The 20,106-nt window shown below is 55.1% G+C and overlaps 2 protein-coding genes and 1 non-coding gene across 12 annotated transcripts in view; all 3 read left to right on the top strand.

The window, feature by feature from the left end:
• PHACTR4 (phosphatase and actin regulator 4) overlaps positions 1–9,232 on the top strand; it is a 64,607-nt gene extending 55,375 nt beyond the window's left edge. For all 8 annotated transcript variants that reach the window (XM_027706045.1, XM_027706047.1, XM_027706042.1 and 5 more), the window contains 8 exons: positions 1,901–2,471; positions 3,084–3,307; positions 3,752–3,902; positions 4,477–4,532; positions 5,409–5,470; positions 6,242–6,379; positions 7,324–7,400; positions 7,934–9,232. In XM_027706045.1, coding sequence (XP_027561846.1) covers positions 1,901–2,471; positions 3,084–3,307; positions 3,752–3,902; positions 4,477–4,532; positions 5,409–5,470; positions 6,242–6,379; positions 7,324–7,400; positions 7,934–7,949 — 1,295 coding nt within the window. In that variant the 3' untranslated portion in view covers positions 7,950–9,232. The remainder of the gene's footprint in view (positions 1–1,900; positions 2,472–3,083; positions 3,308–3,751; positions 3,903–4,476; positions 4,533–5,408; positions 5,471–6,241; positions 6,380–7,323; positions 7,401–7,933) is intronic.
• A 279-nt stretch (positions 9,233–9,511) lies between these two features.
• Positions 9,512–18,890, top strand: RCC1 (regulator of chromosome condensation 1). 3 transcript variants are annotated; one of them, XM_027706051.1, is made up of 13 exons: positions 9,512–9,592; positions 9,776–9,821; positions 10,215–10,258; positions 10,674–10,719; positions 13,816–13,893; positions 13,993–14,180; positions 14,582–14,761; positions 14,845–14,941; positions 15,487–15,609; positions 15,775–15,930; positions 16,228–16,347; positions 16,698–16,850; positions 17,511–18,890. In XM_027706051.1, the coding sequence occupies exons 4-13, from the start codon at positions 10,686–10,688 to the stop codon at positions 17,684–17,686; spliced, it is 1,305 nt and encodes a 434-aa protein (XP_027561852.1). In that variant the 5' UTR covers positions 9,512–9,592; positions 9,776–9,821; positions 10,215–10,258; positions 10,674–10,685; the 3' UTR covers positions 17,687–18,890. The 3 variants fall into 3 exon arrangements, with proteins under 3 accessions (XP_027561852.1, XP_027561851.1, XP_027561853.1); XM_027706050.1 differs by lacking the exons at positions 9,512–9,592; positions 9,776–9,821; positions 10,215–10,258; positions 10,674–10,719 and adding an exon at positions 12,194–12,275; XM_027706052.1 differs by lacking the exons at positions 9,512–9,592; positions 9,776–9,821; positions 10,215–10,258; positions 10,674–10,719 and adding an exon at positions 13,074–13,162.
• Positions 9,901–10,106, top strand: LOC113978832. Its single transcript, XR_003537665.1, has one exon. It is a non-coding gene; the product is annotated as a small nucleolar RNA SNORA73 family (small nucleolar RNA).
• Positions 18,891–20,106: the final 1,216 nt, after the last annotated feature.

Raw genomic sequence — 20,106 nt, forward strand, 5'->3', positions numbered from 1 at the left:
GATGCAGTGTTTAGAGCTGGGATGACACCCATGCAGTCTGTTTGTATCCCAGACAGTTCTGTCACAGACACCTCCTAATCTTTGGACACAGAGGAGGAGGGAGGCTCCTGGGAAGATCAGTCCCACAGGTTTGCACTGTTATCACAGAAACTGGAGGCGTTACCCAGGTGTGGTTTGGGAGGCAGTGGTGGATGTGCAAGTTGCCATCTGAAGTAGCCTGAGCTTTCAGTGTGAGCTGATGGCTCTGCTCTGCTCGGGGCTCACCTTGCTCTGGCAGGTTTTGCAAGTGACCTTGATATGGTGTCAAACACTCCAGTGTGCCAGACCAGCTTGATTAGCCTGGCCATGCCCAAGCACTCCATGAAATACCTTCTTGTTTTCTTTAAGCTGCTTGCACACGCTGCAGATGGCATTTGAAATGCCCCAGCGCTAATTGCAGGAGGTACTTGTGAAACAAGAAGTGTGGCTGGAGACAGGAGTGTGTCCAACATCTGTTCAGAGCCATCCTGTTCCTTCCCAATAGCCACGGGGTGTGCAGGGGAAGGGAGGGGAGAGGAAAGGTCACCCCTTTGTCCTAAAATTCCTGACGATGCTCATTCTCAGAGCAGTTCTTGTGTCTGATGCAGCAGCTGAAAATAAGGCTCAGGAAAGCCTTCTGGGGAGTGGGAATTAATTCAGCAGCAGCTTGAACAAGCAAGCAGGGAACAGGGTGCTGTCCTGCTGTCCCAGAGCTTGGCAGCAGCCCCAGGGCAGGTTTCAGGAGACACTGGAGCCCCCTGGGCTGGAGCTGAGGGCACTCGGTGTTTTGCACAATCTTGCCCTTAATCTACGAGGGGAAAGTCTGAAAATGCTAAACATCCCAAAAATGTGCCCACCTCTCTCCAGCTATGCGGCCTTATCTCCGGGAACGCTCCTGCTCGCAGCACCCTCTCGCGGTGCCTGCGCTGCGGGTTCCTCCCGGCTCCGCGCTGGGCACACGGGTGTGTCACAACATAGGTGTGTCACATCACCCGCTCCGGGGGAACGAGCAGCAACTCTCACCCGCTTCAGGCAAAGCCTTTCCAAGCCCCAGAAGCCATGGATATGTGGATGTTAAAGGCTGCAAACTCCTAAGGGAAGAGCAGTCTTCACTGGTGCAGCTTCTTCCCTAGGAATGGAGCGGGGTTTGAGGAACCTGAGGTTGCCCATTGCAGGCATTTCCTGTGTCTCCATTTCTCCCTCTCTCCTCCATCACACAGCAGATATATAGGCTCAAGGCTTTTAGGTATTTTGGGAAGTTTTGCTAGTTATTTTGTAGTTTATTTGGGCATTAAGGAACAGAGTTCAGAGGGAGTAGAGTGGAATCTCATCCTGAGGAGCTGCTGGCCCAGCAGGGTGTTCTCGGGCTGGGTCTGATGGGTGAGTGGAAGTGGGGAGAACACGCTGCTGCCTGCAGCTCTGCTGACTTTTGCCTTTGAGCAAAAGGTAGGACTTTAGGACTTTTTGAGACTTCCCAAAAAGTTCTTTAATGTGCAGGGGAGCTGTTAACACAACTGGAGTCTGGGGTGTCCTGGATGTGTCAGATTCCTTTGTTGGTGTAAATACAGCCATAAAGTGCCCGCATTCCTGGGCAAGCTCCCTGTGCTGTCACTTGAGGGCTGGTGCTATTCCTCTCTCTCCAGAGCAGCAGGATCTCTCCCAGCCTGCTTGGTTTTGGCTGCTCTCCCAAGTCTTACCTTTTGCTGCAGGAAGGACAAACTAGAGCCTTGCAACCTGGTTATTTCTGGCACCGCGTTCCAGTAAAAAGCAGCAGAGTCTGCTTAGTCCCGGGCTCTGCCTTGCTGTGCTTCTTCCACACTGCTGAAGGGTATCTGGAAAATTCCCCGTTAAACACCGTGGCTTTTGTGGTTTTTATTTCCAGCTGAACTTTCCCAAGCAATGAACAGTGGTACCGCCTTGTCCAAGCCTTCCCCTCCTCTCCCCCCGAAGAGGGGCATCGTGCCCAACAACACGTCAGAGGTTGTCCCCTCCAAGCCCCCCAACGACAGGACGGGGATGGCGACTCGCCCGGCGCCGATCCCGCTGCACGTGAGCTCGGCTCACCCACCGCCCTCGCCCTCACCGCCCCTGCCCACGCACGTGCCCCCCGAGCCCCCACGCATGCCCCTGCCCACCCCCACCCTGGACCCCCCGCGCTCCCTGGACCTGCCCAGCGAGACCCCTCCTCCTCCAGAAGAGTTCAGGTCCGTGGAAGTGTTGAAGAGGACGGCGGAGCAAGGCTTTGGAGAACCCCACGTGCTGCCCCGCCTGCCCCAGATCCCGCTGCACATCCGGATCCAGCAGGCTCTGAACAGCCCCCTGCCCGTCACCCCCCCTCCCGAGGGCTCCCACAGGGCTCACTCCCTGCTCTTTGAGAACGATGGATTCGGGGATGACAATGGCACCCTGGGCAGGACGAGGTCCCTGCCCGTCACCATTGAGATGCTCAAAGTGTGAGTACCCCCTGGACGTGTGCTGGCTCTGGCAGCTCCTGAGAGCCTGTGGTGGTGAGGAGGGCTCTGGGCAGGCCTGGTGTCTCTGCTGAAACCACTTTCCGTGTTGGCCAAATTTGTGTCTCAGCCTCTTAAGGGCCAGAACAACTTCCCGGTGAAATTACCCCTGGTTCTGGGATTTTACTGCTCACAAAGGGAAATGGGTTCCAGACTGCAAACACAGGCTGATGCCAGGAATCCAGGCCTGGCCTGTCTTTATTGCACCAAGACAAAACAAGGTCTTGGATTCCACCCATTTGTGGCCTTTCTTAGCCTTTCATTTTGCAAAACTGAAGTGGGAAAAGGGCTGTCTTGTTATAGCAGAGCTGAACCTGCAAGTCCCAAAGTAGTGGGGTCAGAGGGCTGTTTGGTTCTGCAGAACCTGCCTCAGGCATTTTCTCTGCCAGAGCTCCTTGTGCTTTGGGGAGAGGGGAAAGTGCAGGATCCTGGGGTGGCTCTTGCACCTCTGTTTCCTGGGCTCCCTTGGGGAGAGCTAATGAGTTGTTAATCCCAGGGATCTTTCCCAGCCCCTGTGCCATGTGTTAAGAGGTGTAACAGTGTGCTTCTCGTTAGTCCAGACGATGAGGAAGAGGAAGAAGACGACCAGGAAGAGGAGCAGAATCCGGGTCCTCGTGTATATATTGGAGATGTGCCATCTGTCACAGTCATCCCCAAACTGGTACCCCAGGTCCTGCCAGAGGAGCAGGAAGGAGACGAAGGGATGAGCGACTCTGACTCGGAGGGGCCCATCCTGTACAAAGATGACGAGGATGAGGAGGAAGATGAAAGCCATAACAGTAAGGCTTTGACATTGCAGCTGGCTTTTTTATTTCTCTGCTGAACCCGTGCCTGGCTGTACTGAGCTCTGGATCAAAGAGCTGGTTCCTACAGCGCTGCAGAGCAGCTGGTTCTTGGTTTCATGATGTACCACATGTCCTCTGCCTCGCTTTTGGCAAGGCTCTGCAGCCAAACCTGTGCTCTCACCTGCTGAGTGCACCCCTCCAGTTGCAGATGGCACCTGCAGCAGCCTGTGGTGTCCCAACCCCTCAGGTGGGACAGCTTTAGGTGAGCATGTGGCGTCACACAGGAGTGCTGGATGCTGCTGCGTAGCAGAGCTTGGGAAACACGAGAGAGGACGGTTCTCCCTCAGGGGGAGCACAACTGCCAGGGATTGTGGCTGGGATCGCTGTGCTCAGGCTCTGCAGCCTTGAGCTGCATCCCATTGCTCTCCCTCCCCGCAGGCACGTTGGCCAACAAGGTGAAGAGGAAAGACACGCTGGCTATAAAGCTGGGGAATGCGACCGCGCCGCAGGAGGACAAGATCGTCTTCCCTCGGAAGAGCAAGGAGGAGTGGAACGAGATCCGGCACCAGATCGGGACAACGCTCATCAGGTACAGAGAACAAGGAGGGTGTTCTGCCTGAACTGCTGGCTGGGGTGGGAATGGGCAAAGCTGGTGCCTTGTCTAAGCAGCCTGTGCTGGAATAGGGTGGGTGGTTGAGCAGGGCTGGGAGGATGAGTGTTGCTGTTCCTCCCTGCTTAGAAAAGTTGGGAGTTCCTCCTGGAGTTGAGCAGTAGCCCCTGACAGGCCCCTGTTTCCAGAGGTTAAGTGGACCGGGAAGGGAAAATCTCAAGGGCTGCAGAAATGTAAAATACAGATGGTGTAGAAAGGTGTGGATGGGTGCAGGGTGGGTGGATAAAGCTGGTGACAGTCCAGGCTCCGCTCCGTGCTTGAGTTCCCTGCACAGCTGCTTTCTGAGGGTCCATAGCCCTTCCCAGACCTGTGCTGGTGGCTGAGCAGCTGTTTGAGCAGAGCAGAGCACAAACAGGGCAGCAGTGATCCCCACTGGCGAGTGAGGGGTGTGGAGGAGGCTCTCCAGAGCACGAAAACCAGGCAGTTGTGTCCTTCATCCCCTGCTGAGGAGTGACTAGATACAACATAACACACTTGTCACACTTTTTTTCAGGCGACTGAGCCAGAGACCCACAGCAGAAGAGCTGGAGCAGAGGAACATCCTGCAGCGTGAGTAGCACTTGTGTGGGGGTCCTGAGAAATGTTTGCCTGTAATGTCTTAGTTCATTGGGGGAGGATGGTTTTAAACAGAAACAGATTTACATTAGATTTTGGGAAGAGATTCTTCCCTATGAGGGTGGAGAGGCCCTGGCACAGGTTGCCCAGAGAAGCTGTGGCTGCCCCATCCCTGGAAGTGTCCAAGGCTGGGTTGGATGGGGCTTGGAGCAACCTGGGCTAGTGGAAAGTGTCCCTGCCCATGGCAGGTGATCTTTGATGTCCCTTCCAACCCCAACCATTCCTGCTCGGCACCTCAGAGTGTGTGAGCTGGTTCAGACTCTGCTGTTACCCAGCAAGGGCTGTGAAAGGTGTTTTGTTTGGGCTGGACTTTCATTTGTGGTCCAGACATTACAGCATTGCATTGCATGATCCCAAAAGCAGCAGTGCATCGCTCAGTCAGGGCTGTTTCTCTTGGCCATATCTTGTTCTGCAAAAGTTTTAAATAAACATCGTGAGGAAAGGGAAATGTCAGTTCAGGAAGTTTCCATTTAAAATATTTATCTGTGCTGTTATTTTCTTTTAAACTTTGGGGAGGACCGAGCTGCAGAGTGGCTGGGATGTATTTTGGCAACGTAGGCCTTAGTCTTTAACATGAGAATGACTCAGTGGTGCTGTTTAAGGGCTGTATGGCCCCTCTTAGTCCAGGAGGTGACTGTGTTGAGTTGGGCTGCGCTCTGTGCCCGTCCTAAGCGCAGACATGCCACAGTGAGCCTTCAGATGTGTAGATAATCTGATGCAGCTCCACACTCTGCTTTGTTCAAACCCAGAATTCCCTTTTCAAAGCCTGATGCTTACATGAAAAATGTATTTTTTTTCCCCCCTTGGCAGCGAAGAATGAAGCTGACCGTCAAGCTGAGAAGCGCGAGATCAAGCGCCGGCTCACCAGAAAGGTACTGCTGGCCCCCGTGGTGACGGCCACCTGGCAGGGCTGGTGGCAACGGGCACGGCGTGGGCACCGTGCTGTGGGGGCAGTCACGGGGCCATTGTGTAAGTGTCCCCAGCGCCCTCGGGCTGCGGGGACTTTGGCACGTGGGCTGTCACCCGCGGGGAGCCGCTGGCGCTGTTGGCAGTGACAGATCTGAGCTGGCAGCGAGCGTAACGAGAGAGACGAGAACTAAATTTGGCACCTGGCACCTGCCAGGCCAGCAAACCTTTCTGCTCTAACACAGCTCTTCAGCGGCCACGGCTCACACCAGGCTCCCTAAAACTCATTTCTAAAGCAACAGCGGTGTGGGAGCTGAGCAGAGCAACAGCTGCCTTGAGCTGTTATCTCCAGGTTACTTGGGATTGTTACTCATGGCTGGGAAAAGCTTCCTCAGGGCCTGTGGGTGTGAAATGTGAGTGTTGCCTTTGCTGGGACTGAGTTGAGGGGTATCATGCAGGGCTCACCATTTAATAGCTACTTCCAAACCTTTCATGTCTTCCTTCTCCATGGCAATGTGTTCTGGGTTCTGCCCTATCCTGGCTTGATGATCCAAATGGGAATATCCAGTCTGTAAGAGGGTTTGCCTGCTCCCTTGCAGGATGTGAGCAGGACCTGGCAGTGTCTGTGGCTCAGGCCCAGCGAGGGAACTGGTTTTAGTTTTGCTCAGGGTGCTTAGTCCTGATCTGCTTCGTGGATGAGGCTCAGACTAACCTCCTTTGTTCTTGCTGGTGTTCAGCTTAGCCAAAGGCCTACGGTGGCAGAGCTGCAGGCCAGGAAGATCCTGAGGTTTAATGAATACGTGGAAGTAACAGATGCTCAGGACTATGACCGGCGAGCGGATAAGCCGTGGACAAAGCTGACACCAGCTGACAAGGTAACGGGGAGTGTCCTGGCCCCAGGTGGGGAGGGGAGCCGCACCAGGGTGGGAGCCAAGGAGATTTGCTCTGTTCCTCTTGCTTCACCTCTTCATCTTTCCCTCTGCCCTCCCACCGAGCACCACCAGTGTCCCTTTACCCGTGTGTGCTGTCCCAGCTCTGCTTCCTGCTGCCTCATGGTGAGGTGGAACCCAGGGGGGCAGGGGCTGCAGGCCAGCATGGCCTCTGCATCAGCTTCTGAGTGATGTAAGAATCATAAAATCATGGAATGGTTTAGGTTGGAAAAGCCCTCTGAGATCATTGAGTCCAACTGTTGACCCGGCACCACCACATTCATCACTAACTCATGTCCCCAAGTGCCACATCCATGTGTTCTTTGAGCACTTCCAGGGATGGTGACTCCACCACTGCCCTGGGCTGCCTCTTCCAGAGCTTGACAACCCTTTTGGTGAATAAATTTTTCATTACTGTCCAATCTAAACCTCCTCTGGTGCAACTTGAGGCCATTTCCTCTCATCCTGTCCCTTGTTCCCTGGGAGCAGAGCCTGATCCCACCCCCCCACCCCCAGCTCCCCCTTCCTGTCAAGGAGTCGTAGAGCACAAGAAGGTCCCCCCGAGCCTCCTTTTCTCCAGGCTGAGACCCTCCAGCTCCCTCCACCACTCCTGGTTCTCCAGACCCTTCCCCAGCTCCATTCCCTTCCTGGACACACCAAGGATGCAGGCCATGGGTCAGAGGAATGTTGTTCCTTGCAGGCTCAGGCAAAAAGCTGGCAGGGAAGTCTGTCCTTGTCCTCCCTGGCCACCTGTGGGACTGCCCAGCCCTGAGGTGGAGGAGGTGGGGCAGATTAAATTCAGTTTAGTGTGAACGAGCTGCCAAAGCTGGTGTGGCTGCTGCAACCTGAGCCCTTTCCTTTCCCAAAAAAAAATCTCCCTCTCTGTGCAGGCGGCCATCCGGAAGGAGCTGAATGAGTTTAAGAGCTCTGAAATGGAAGTGCATGAGGAGAGCAAGCAGTTCACGAGGTGAGAACATGTTACTCAAGAGTTTGTCTTGTAGGAGCTGTTAGAGTTCTGCCCTTGGGTGCTGTGCTGAGGAGCAGAAAAATTGTCTGTGCAGAAATGGGAGATTGAATGTCCCCTCCTGCCTTGGTGGTGAGGGGTGATCGGAGCAGTAGCAGACACAAAGTGGGTTGTTTTTCCTTTAAAAATTGGGGCTTCCATCCTGGAAACTCAAAGTGACCAGTGGCTGGTTTGCGATGCATCGGAAACCAGTGTGACCTTGCAGCTGGAGTGGACTTTTCTGGGGCTGGAGAAGCCACAACCACAAAACACCTTGGTAATGAGCTGGGATATTATCTGTGAAGTCACCTGTGAATTGTGGCCCAAGTGATTCTTTTCCTTCCAGCTTTGTGAGGTGGAGTTGTTTGCAGAGCACAAAAGGTTTGATGTTTACAGCTTCCCTGAGGGCTGGGAGCTCTGAAATAATTCAGTTTACCCTCTTTGGCCATCTAACCATTTAACCTGGACAACACTCAGATTTTTCACTTGGCTTTCAGGTACCATCGACCATAATCTTCCAAGAAGGGAGCAAGAGACCCGAGAGGCCTGGAAGTTCTCTGCATCCCTCTCCTAGGCAATACAGCGAGGGTGGAACCCCGGCTCTTCCAAGATTTGCCTTCCAACCATGTCCAGAAAAGGGCTTTCAGCCAGGGAAAGGGGAATCCTGTCTGAATGTAGCATTTCACTGGAACAAACACGTCTCTCGTGCCATCAGGCTGGAACTGACACTATACCTCGCGTGGCTCAGCAATAACCCCCTGCCAGGAGACCGTGCCCAGGGGAACAGACTCCTTTTTGGGATGCAATTCCTTGTTTCCTCCTCTTTTCCATGAGGAAAGGGGGGAAAAAAGAAAAAAAGGCAGCTCTAGTGTTGGGAAGCTGAGGAGAGGATGTGCTTGGAAGCACGTGTGTGTATATTAGCTGTGTACAGAGAAACCTGGCACACAACTGACGTCACTCATTATTTTTTGGGGTTTTGCTTGTTTCTGTCATGTCCTTAATGTCCTGAATCACTACTGACCAACGGTTTGTTGTGCTGGAAGGGAACTGTATAGGTATTAACATATGCTGCATCCTTTTTGTAAAAAAAAAAAAACACAAACAAAAAGTAAAAAAAAAAACAAACCACAGATGTATAAAACATTCCCTCCCCACCCTCTCACACTTGCTGTGATGTTAATAACAGATCTTGAGATATCTAGGATTGTTTAACAAATTACAGAACCAGAAAAATGACTGTTGCCTTTTAAAACTTTTTAATTTGGGGAAAAGGTGAGAGTAGTCAATCCTTTTTATTGTGGCTTCCTCTCAGATGTTTTTTACTCTCCCAAATCAGGGTTGAAACTTGCCTTTTTTTCTCATTTTTACAGCTAAACCTACTGGAAACTTGATGAATTTCACTGTGTGGGTCGAAGGGAGTGGAGGAAGAGGTTTAAAAAGTGACCTTAAAAAGATGATATTTCTCTTCTGAAAGTTCTTCTGAAATGTGGGGTTTTAAAAAAAAAAAAAGAATCTGGTATAGGCCACTGCTGTATTATGCACAAAACCTAAACCATGTGTGAGATGCCACTTGTGAGGGAAGGGAGCGTGGGGATGGAGAGAGGGGTTTTGCCTTGTTCACAGGCGGGGTGGCAACACCCCGGCCTTGAGCCGGCACCCTCATGGGACGTGGCAAAGGTTCTTCCCTCACAGCTCCCCCCCTGTACAGCCACCTGTAGACTTAAACCATTGCATTGTATATCAGTCTCCTCAGCAACAGATTTTAACTATGGAATAAAAGTATTTTAGGATTTTTTAAAAAAAAAAAGTAAAGTGTTTTTGTGGTGTTTTTAACCGCTGGGGCCCGAAGGGGCGGGACCGGCCCCTGAGTGGGGGGGTGGATCCATCATGGCGGCACCTCCCTGAGGGGGGCGGGTTTTCCCGCCTTTCCAACCGTCGCCGCCACCACTGCGCAGGCGCCGCTGGCCCCGCCCCTTTGCTCACCGCCCAGGGGAGTCCGGCCCCTCCCCTTGCTCACTGCTCATGCCCATATGCGGTTTAACTCCGCCCCTACTTGGTGCGCATGCGCACTTTACCACGCCCCTTTCACGTTCTATAAATACCGCGGCGCGGCAGTTCTCGGCCTCTTTCTCGCCGAGGACTCGAAGCTGTTGCAGGTACATCTGGTCCTCTTTTACCCATTTTTAATCCTCTATTTCGTTATGCTACGGGGTCCCCGTGGCCATGAAGCCGCCTACAGGGACGCCACATCCCTCTTTTAGCGCTAAAACAGGCCGTGAATTACACGTGGCGGAGGTTGCACCTTAGCAGCCCCTCACGGCCTGCTCTTCTTTCCACAGGTTACACTGTCGCCTGCCCAGCCCGGCCTGCCCAGCTCGCTCCAGCGTGAGTATCGTGTGGCCACGTTTGTGCTCTGCGGAGCGCAGGGGTGTTTGGGGGGGTTATAAGTATAAAAAACACAAACCCAACGTGGATATCCGGAGAAGTCGCTCTCTCTCGGCTCTGTCCGTGTGGCGCACGGGAGCGCAGGCCCTCGGGCCCGTGACGTACAGTCCCCTTCCACGACGTTGGAGAACAAGCCGGGCCGCCGAGCCTGCAGCCTGCATATTCCTACTGCTTCTCTGAGCCCCCGGGCCGTTACAGAGGAGACAAACCATGCAGGAAACAATTGCCACACGCGGGATGGGGCGGGAGGCGCGTGCGGGGCTGGAGGGGGGAGAGAGGGAAAAAATATATCTCCCGAGCAATTCCTTAAAAAACTTTCTTTTCTGTTTCCAGTTGTAAAGCTTAAGGAAATATTAAGACTCACACGATTTTGAAAGGTAAGTGCATAAATATGTGTTCTGTTCTCTCTAAAATTCAAACTTTATTTACACTGTTCACTTAAAAATTTAAACATACTTTTAATCGGCTTTAACCGTTTCTAAGCCTCTTATGGGACAGTTGGATCGGCTTAAAGTGATTAAACTCCAATCCAGACTATGTAGGTGTTGCTTAACAGAGTTTGGCTCAGCCATTCCTAGCTTTTTTTTTTGTTGGATTTTGGTTTCATGGGTGGGTGAAAAAGGTGATTCCTGACTCTTTAAAAGAGGAAGAAAGCTCCATTCATAAATCTTTGCAGAGAAGAATAAAATCTTTGCTGAAGTTGGAATTAATAATGTGTTTGCAGCCTTACTTGTGTTATATGAAAAGTGGGGAAAAAAAAAACAACTAATCTTATTTTCCTAAATACTGCAGATTCTGTATGAGATGACAGAAGAAAATACATTTTTAGTGGAAAAGGGTGAGTATATTGGGAGAATCGGCCCAAATAGTTAAAAGGGGTGGTAGCTGAAAGCCAGTTCTTGCACTAATTGGCTGGGAGCAGGGGATACTTAAATTTGGTGGCTTTCCAGAGCATGTGCTTGTGCTGGGAAATGGCCACGTGTCGCTTGGTGGAATGTGCAGCTCCTGGATTTTGGGGAGCAATGGAGCAGGGCCTGGGGCTGGGCACGTGTGTGTGAGGTGCATGGGAAAATCAAACAGTGGGCTGTGGTGGGAGTGGATAAAGGGCAAGTGAAAAGCAAAGGGCTGGATGGCCCAGCTGTGGAAGGTGCTGCTTTTGGGGCCCTCTGAAACTGTGGGAGGGGGCAAAGGGGTGTAAGGAAGAAGCCACGTGCTCTCCTGTGGGTGCCCTCCTGTGGATCCGGACGTGCCAACCACCCTCCCATCCAGAGGGAGTGCCAGCTGCCAGGGAAGCCACACTCTGACCTCGTGGGCCAAGGGCATTCCAGGGAAGCTGATCCTGGAGGGGGGTGGCTCACAGGATGTGGGTGGGAGCAGCAGTTTGTGTGTGTGCAAACCCTGAAATCAGCCCTGCCCGGTGCTGCTTCTAAATCTGTACTTGGCTGCCGTAGAGAATATAATAAACCTGATTTGCTTCAGCTTGGTGTGTGTTTCTTGGTAAGTGAGCTACTGGTTAATCCATCAATATTAAGGAGAACTTGATGCTCCTTTTGGGTGTTTCTCGGTTGTGTGGAAGTGGGATTCTGGTGTGGTGGTGTCCCTCTCCAAAGAGTGTAAAAAACATCTGTTAGATCTGGATTAGGAGCAGGTAATACTTTAAATTCAGTTTGGGATCATATCAAGGCACAAAAGGTCTTTATCATTAAGGGCTGAACCCAGATGGGTTAATGGAGTTTGTACTCCTGGGGTGTGGCTTTTGTGGGGGAAAGAGGGAGGGGGATCACAAGTTCTGCCCCTTGTTCAAGGAGGAGTGATTTTGGGTGGGTTTTAGGGAGGTTCTGCAGGGATTGGTTAAAATACCCTCCAGCAGTTGCCTGGCTGTCCTGTCCCCAGACAAAATCCACAGGCAAAGGGTCAGGGGATGGATGTGCCCCTGCTCACCTGAGGAGATCCAGCCTGGGTAACAAATATTCCAGGGTTATACCCCTCCCAGAAGGGTTTTCTGATGGCCTGGGTGCTGCAGGGCACCTCGGAATCAGGGTCTGTGTAAATGAGCCTGAATCAGCTGAGGGCACAATTGGGAGCTTGATTTCATTTAAAAAGTGCCTTTGAATGCCAAACTGCAGGCCCTTGGTGTGGAACATCCCCAGGGCTGGATTTGCATGTTAACTGGAGCAGAATTAATCCGTGGAATGGAGATTCATCCCATTAGATAAGGGGGGAAACTTAAAAGTGTGTTGTCCTCCCATCACCCCGAGACACTCAGTCTGGTTCCTGCTTCAAGAATGAAAGTGTATTTTCCACATTAGGCAGTGGGATGCTGGAAAATGTGGGAGCAGCTCTTTTTGCCTCAACCTGGGCTGGAGGCACTGCTGAGGTTCAGAGGCAGGAAGAGTGAGTTACACTAACAGGATTTATTGCCCAGGGGGGCAACGGATTGTCTGAGGGTGGCAGCTGTCAGCCCTGCTTGTCCTACCTGGCCTATCCTACCTCTCCTGCACTACCTGCCTTGCCCCATCTGACCTGCCTGTCCTTCTGTCCCACCTGTCCTTTTCTGCCCTACCTGTCCCTCTGCCCTTTCTGTCCTACTTGTTTTGTGCCACCTGTCCTTTCCTTCTATCCCACCTGTACTTCTGCCCTACTTGTCCTGTTTCTGCCCTGTCCCTCTTGTCCTGCCTGTCCTTCTGCCCTGTCTTTCTGTACTACCTGTCCTGTCCTACTTGTCCTTCTGCCAAACCTGTCCTTTAATCCTCTTTCTGTCCCGTCTGTTTTTTTGGTCCTACTTGTCCTTCTGTCCTATCCCACCCGTACTTCTGTCCAGCTTGTACTTCTGTTCTTCTGCCCTACTCGTCCTCCTGTCCTTTCTGTCCTTCTTCCTTGTCTATCCTACCCGTCACACCTGTCCTACTGGCCCACCTGTACTTCTGTCCTATCCTGCCTGTCCCTCTGCTCTGTCCTTCTGTCCCCACTGTCGGTCCGTCTGTCCTTCCCGGGTGGTTTGTCCCTGCCCGGTGCCCGCCGGCCGGCAGGGGGCGCTGCTGCGCGCGGATGCCGCCGCACGAGGCGCCGGCGCATGCGCAGGTCGGTCGGCGGCGCGGTGAGGGAGCGGGAGCGGCGCCGGGCCGGGAACGGGAGCGGGAACGGGCGGGCCGGGATGGGCACACGGGCACGGCGGGGACGGGGGGCACCGAGCCGGCCTCGGCGCAGCCGGGCGGTTCGAAGGGACAGCGGCGACTCGCGCGAGGAGAGGCTGGGCCCGGCCGAGGCCTGCGCGGCCCCACGTGAGGCGGCGGCGCGGGGAATTCGAATGGCGGGAAGGGGCTGGGATGAGGGGGGCTCGGGGGTCGGGACGGGAGAGAGGGACACGGACATGGACACGGCTTGGCTCGGGTGAGGGGGAGCTCGCGGGGTGCTGCTGCCTCTGGCTCCTCCTCGCCTCCCCTTTCCCTCTCCTTTTCCCTTCCCGTCATCCTTTCCCTTTCCTTTTCCCTTTCCCCTTCTCTTCCCCCTTTCTCCTTTCCTCTTCCTTTAACACTTCCTTTCCCTTCCCCCTTCCCTTCCTCCTTTCCCCTTCGTTTTCCCTTTCGTTTCCCCTTTCCTTTCCTCTTCTCTTTCCCCTTTCTCCTTTCCCCTTCCCTTTCATTTTCTCTTCCCTTCCCCGTTCATTTCCTCCTTTCCCCTTCGATCTTCCCTTCCCTTTCTCCTTCCCCTCCACCTTTCGCCTTCCCTCCCTGCCTTCCTGGACCTGACAGAGTGAGGGTAGGGAGTGTGGGCCAAACCTGCAGGGAACAACCCTCCATTCTCCCAGAGCGGAAGCAGGGATTGGTTCTCAAACCCCAGCTCATTCCCCAGCCCCTCAGGTGGCTTTTAGGGCAGGAGGGGACACCCCAAACCACCACCAGCCCTGTGGGTGACCCCTGTTTGTGACCTTTAGGTCCCACCATGCCGGGGAAACGCACTGCCAAGAACCCGGCACCGGAGGAAGAGCCTCTGGAGAGGAAGAAAATTAAAGGTAAGAAAAACCCCAGGGGGTTTCCCTCCCCTTTCCCCAGGAATGAGCTTTGCCAGGAAGGCTGTACCCCTAACCCCTACATGTTCTCTTTCTCTGCAGTCAGCCACCCGTCGCACCGCACACAGCCCGGGCTGGTGCTGACCCTGGGCCAGGGCAATGTGGGCCAGCTGGGCCTGGGCGAGGACATCATGGAGAGGAAGAAGCCGGCCCTGGTGACGCTGCCGGAGATGGTGGTGCAGGCGGAGGCTGGAGGGATGCACACGGTGTGCCTGGGCCAGACGGGCAAGGTGGGTGCACTGCAGGGGGGCTGAGCTTCCCCCCCGAGCCCTGGGGGATGTTCTGGGCCAGGGGGGTGGATTGGGCACTGCTCTGCTCGTGTCTTGTTGCAACTCTGGGGGGAGTGTGGTCTCACGTGGACCATGAAATTTTAGGGTGTCAGAGGGAGTAACTGAAGAGAGCTGGAGAGGGACTTTGGACAAGAGGACAAGGGGGGATGGCTTCACACTGACAGAGAGTAGGTTTAGATTGGATATTGGGAAGAAATTGTTCCCTGTGAGGGTGGTGAGGCCCTGGCACAGGTTGCCTCATCCCTGTAAGTGTCCAAGGCCAGGTTGGATGAGGCTTGGAGCAACCTGGGCTAGTGGAAGGTGTCCCTGCCCCATCCCAACCCCTCGCTCTCCATCTGCAGATCTACACCTTTGGCTGCAACGATGAAGGTGCCCTGGGGCGCGACACCTCGGAGGAAGGGTCTGAGACCTCCCCGGGGCCAGTGGAGCTGCAGGAGAAGGTGGTGCAGGTGTCAGCAGGGGACAGTCACACGGCTGCACTGACCGAGGACGGCAGGGTCTTCGTGTGGGGCTCCTTCCGGGTACGCTGCTCCCTGGGGCACTGGCAGCTCCCATTTTGGCAGCTGCTCCAGTGACTCATCCCTGTGTCTATCTCTCCACCCAGGATAACAACGGGATGATTGGCCTGCTGGAGCCCATGAAGACAAGCACCACTCCTTTGCTGCTCCAGCTGGATGCCCCTGTTGTTAAAATAGCCTCAGGTGAGCCCTGGGGGGGTGCAGGGTCAGGAAGGTGCACAGGGTGTCGCAACTCTCGGGGAAAGTGAAGGTCCAGAAGGTCCGTGACCTTTTCCACCCTCTTGGCTGCTCCAAGCCTGGTGCAAGGCTGTGCTTGCTCTTCTCTTGTGTGTCTTTTAGCCCAAACAGATGTTTTTGCCCTCCACAGATTAACATATCAAGTTAATATTTGACTTAATCTGCTGTAAAATGCCTTGACCACAACCTCAAGGTCACGGCGCTCGCCCTCTGCGAGGCCTGGGGAAGCTGAGCTGAGTAGCCATGGAGCTTGTCCAGAGCATGGGGGAGGTTGGAGGGGCACCTTTGCCCTTAAACCTTCCCAGAGAAACTACTTTGAAGTTTCCTGGGATCAGGAAGAGGGAGATCCTGGGGTTTTAAGTTGTGCCACAAGTGGTGTCGAGGTGCAGTAAACCCCACTGAATTTTAGCAAGCTGGAGGTTGCCTGTGGGATCCAGCCTCTGGGGCTTGCTGAACACTTCTCCATGACTCCTCCTTCCCTCCTCTCCCAGGGAATGACCACCTGGTGATGCTGACGGTGGATGGTGACCTGTTCACGTGTGGCTGTGGCGAGCAGGGCCAGCTGGGCAGGGTGCCAGCACTCTTTGCCAACCGAGGAGGACGGAAAGGGCTGCGTGAGTAGCTTTGGTTCTTTCTATTGGCCCCAGCTCTGGCATTTCCAGAGGAGCAAAGGGACCCAGTCCCTGGTGCTTGTGTGTAATCAGTGACCTGAATGCAGTGAGCTGGGTCCTTGGATCCAGGGAATAATCCTTGTGTAACACCTTGTCTCCTGTCCCCAGAGAGGCTGCTGGTCCCCCAGCTCGTCCATGTCAAAGGCAAAGGGAGAAGAACCAAAATGCGCTTCCAGGACGCCTTTTGCGGGGCCTATTTCACTTTTGCTGTCACACAGGAGGGACACATCTATGGATTTGGCCTCTCCAACTACCACCAGCTGGGTGAGTCCCTCCAGATCTCCTGCCAGTCCCATGCTGCCCTGGGTGCCCCAAATCCTGGACACTGGGGACACACCAGAGCTGGAAACTGGGGTGGGGGGTCACCCTGCATAGCTCTGGGTTAGATCCCTGCAACCGACAGGTTTGAGCAGAAATTTGATCTGGGGGCTTGGGAGGGGGGTTACTGTGTTGGTGTCTGGGGGGTGAGCCCCAGGGTGGGTGGCTCAGAGGGGGAGCCTGGCCTGGGCTGTGTGTGCCCGTGGCCCTGATCCGGCCGGGTTTGTGCGTCCCACCCCGCAGGGACCCAGGACACCGAGCCCTGCTTCTCCCCGCAGAACCTCACCTGCTTCAAGAACTCCACCAAGTCCTGGGTCGGGTTCTCTGGTGGGCAGCACCACACGGTCTGCGTCGACTCCGAGGGTGAGTGGCACTGGGAATCACACCGAGCAGGACAAGGGGGACTCCCATGGCCAGGGAGGTGTTGGGGTGAGGGTGATGTGCTGGAGCCCTCCAAGTATTCAAGGCAAGAAGGATGGTGTGAGGTTGCAGCAAAGGGCAGGGAGGAACCTGGAGTCACCTGTGCGCTCTGCTCTTGGACCCACCCACCCTGTTGGTTTTGAGGAGCTCAAGCATCTCTGTCCCACCCTGCCCCTCCTGGTTGGGTTCTGGGGTGTGGCGGGGAGGAATCACACCTGGGAAGAGAGGGCCGTGTCCTGCTGCAGCTTCTGCCCCCCTCAGCTCACCTGCCCCGTGTGTCCCTTGTGCTGCAGGTAAAGCCTACAGCCTGGGCAGGGCGGAGTACGGCCGGCTGGGCCTGGGGACGGGGGCAGAGGAGAAGAGCAGGCCCACGGTGATCCCAGAGCTCCCCAACATCATCTCGGTGGCCTGCGGAGCGTCCGTCGGATACGCCGTCAGCAGTGATGGTGAGTGGGGGCTGGGAGTGCCCCTCATCCCTCCATCCCGGCCACCCTGCACCCATCCAGCCCCACACACGCTGCCAAGTGGGTTGGGACTGCAGCCAGGTCCTGGTGCTGGTCTCCTGTGGGCAACTGGGTGGTGGCTGCTCAGATATGTTTGTGTGCCCGTGGCAACAGGGTTGGTCACGGGGTGTTTACCAGGAGGGGCTTGTTGGCCTGCCAGTCCCTTCTCTGACTCCCCTGCTGCCAGAGCCCTGTGCTCTGGTGCTGCACCTACCTGTGCACAGTGTCTGTGGGAATGATGGTTTGGAGGGGGCCGTGGCTTTGGTTTTCTCCATAAAAGGGGTAATTTCTCCCAGTTGGCTGCACGATGGAACATCTGTTTGAGTGGCAACCGCTGCTCCTCTTCCTCCTTCCTGGTCTGTGTTTCTGGCACACAGAAACCCACTGCCTGGATTGCTGGGTCCCCTTGGGTTTGGGTGTTGGGTCCCCTTGGGTTTGGGTGCTGGGTCCCCTTGGGTTTGGGTCTGAGTTCCCTTGGGTTTGGGCAAGAAGAAGTGGAAAACCCGTCCAGTTTAGGACCGTGCCTGGGTCCCCTTGCATTTGGGTGCTGGGTCCCCTTCCCAGCCCATCCTGAACTCAAACCTTGCCTCCCCTCTGCTGCAGGACGAGCGTTTGCCTGGGGAATGGGCACCAACTACCAGCTGGGCACCGGGGAGGAGGACGACGTGTGGAGCCCGGTGGAGATGACGGGGAAGCAGCTGGAGAACCGGCGGGTGCTGGCCGTGTCCAGCGGAGGGCAGCACACGGTGCTGCTGGTCAGGGACAGGGAGCAGAGTTGATGAAGTGACGCCGCAGCCGAGCCCAGCGGGACCCACACACCCCCCACACCTCCCACCCGCCTCGGGGGGGGCTGATTTCCAGCTCTGGGAGGGCAGGAAGCTCCCGGAGCCGGGCATTGCTGGAGCAGGGAGTGCTCCTGTGTTCTCCCTGCAAGTGTTGTGTCTGTCTGCCCGTGGTGCTCTGTCAGCTCCCGGGGTCGGCTTGGTCCTAAACTGATCCCAACTCTGTGCCTGGATGGGTTTTCCACTTCTTCTCGTCTTGGTTTTTTGCTGTTTCCCAGCCTGGCAAAGCCGGAGGTCTTGTTCTTCACTGCACAATCAGGTTTGGGCGTCTCCCTGAGCATGTTCCCCACATCTGGGTGCTCCTCCATCTCCTTCACCCAAACACCTTTCACCTCTCCAGCCTGGATTTGTCCACTGCCACCCACCAAACCCCTCTGAGCTTGTTCCAGGGGGATCTCAGCCCAGCAGGAACGTTCCCAAGGGAGCTCTATCCTTTCATCCAGATGCAGTGGGGAGATCCTGCCTGGCAAGGGGGAACACTGCTACATGATTCCTGGCACACTGTGACTGCTGGAAGAGAATGGGAAGGGGGGCTCCTGCCTCGCACCCCTCACAGTTCTGAGCCAAAACCCACCAGGCAACGAGGCTGGTTCCCTTCTCCCTCCATCCTGGAGCAGCCACCTCCAGCACTGCTTTCTGCAGGCCTGGCCACTCTCCCTCCTTCCCATTCCATTTGGAAACCCAACAAAATCCATCCCACGGGTGGGAACTTAGTTTTTTCTTCTCTTTCCCTTGCTGAGGAAGGAGTTTTTATTTGCTGTCAGGGCCTCGCTGAGCAGACACCCAACCCCCAGCTATGTTTCGAGTAGCTCGAAACAATGAGACTCCTCCTCCCCCATCACTTCCCTGATCCAGCTGGTCTCACTCCCTGTGCCCGGCCTGCCCCATCCTCTCCTTCCAGGAGGTGCCTTCCAGGTACCTGGAGTGAGGAGGGGTCTGCAAAGAGCTGAATTATAGCAATAGGAGGGGGGGTGTGGGATGTGTGGAGGGGGACACACTGGGATTGTACAATGGTTCAGAAGGGGTTGGAATTTTTTTTTTTAAAAAAGAAAATGTATTTTGGTCGATTAATCAAGGCAGAAAGAACAGAAAATCTTGTCATCTTTTAACATTTGGAATAAACTGAGTTTTTATAAGCCCAGGCTTTTCCTGTGGTTTGGAATGGTGGGCAGCCCTCTCCCGTGGGACCTGTGCCTGGTTTTAGGGGTGCCGTGATCCCCGCCGTGTCCCGGTGTTCCCGTGCAGTGCTGGGACACGGCCGCGGGATGGCAGCAGGAGAAGGCGCTGGGAGCTGCTGGCCCGCGGGACTGGGAGAACCGGGAACAGGGAGAGGGGAGAACCGGGAACAGGGAGAGGGGATGGTCCCTGCCGTCCCTGTCTCCCTCCCTGCAGCTCCCTGCCTGTCTGACCGGCCACCCCCGGGGTCTCCGGGTCTCCAGGGACACAGCTGAGCCCACGGCACGGCTGGGAGGGTCCTGGCACAGCTGGAGCTGAGCTGGACATCCTGTGCTCCAGCACGGAGACTGGCACCGACGGAGCAAATTCCCACATCCTGGTGTGACTGGAGCAAATTCCCACATCCTCGTGTGACCCGAGCCCCAGATCTCTGCTTACACTTAATTACTTTGGGCTGGAGCTGGTTCCTCAACGAGCCTCTGGCCTGGGATGGGCTTTGGGCACCGGGAGCTGTGGGATGAGCTGGGATTTACAGTCAGGGACAGCCTCGTTGGGGTCCAGCACAGGCTGGGGGGGCTGGGGCCTCCCACCTTCCACCACTCAAGGTGTGTTTGTGTTGGTGGTTTCAGTCCTGGACATGCAAAAGGCTTTATTTTCCCCTCTAAAGTTTGGGTGTGGGGCCCACGGGGAATGTTTTGCTGCCAGGGATCCAGCCCAGAATTTGCCCTCGCTGTGGGCTGTGTTCCCTAATCCTGTGGCTACTGCTGCTCCCTGGGGACCATCACCATTTGATGCTCTTCCATGAAACGGGACCTGGATGTCTGATGGAGAAACTGCTTCTTGTCTTGGGCCAGATTCCCAGTGACAAGCTCAACATTAAGGTCTTGTTTCCGAAACCAGCCTCAGCTGCCAGGAACCTGGGAGCCAAGACCCCCATCCCAGTGCTCCCAGTCCCTCCCCAGCTTTTTGTGTCCATCCCCCGGGTGTGGGCAATTCCCTTTTTTTTGGGGGGGGGAGATCATCCCCTTGTGAATGAGGAGCCCATTGGTATTGTCAAGAAACTGGGGGAGTGGGGGGAAGAAGGGCTGAGGAGAACAATAGGATTTAAAATATTCGGAGCTGATGAATCAGCCACCGTTGTCTTGGGAGCCAGAGTGACACTTCAGTGGGAAGCTGCTGGA

This window comes from Neopelma chrysocephalum, unplaced genomic scaffold, assembly GCF_003984885.1.
Source record: "Neopelma chrysocephalum unplaced genomic scaffold, ASM398488v2 Primary Assembly neopelma1_361, whole genome shotgun sequence".
NCBI classification, from domain to species: domain Eukaryota; kingdom Metazoa; phylum Chordata; class Aves; order Passeriformes; family Pipridae; genus Neopelma; species Neopelma chrysocephalum.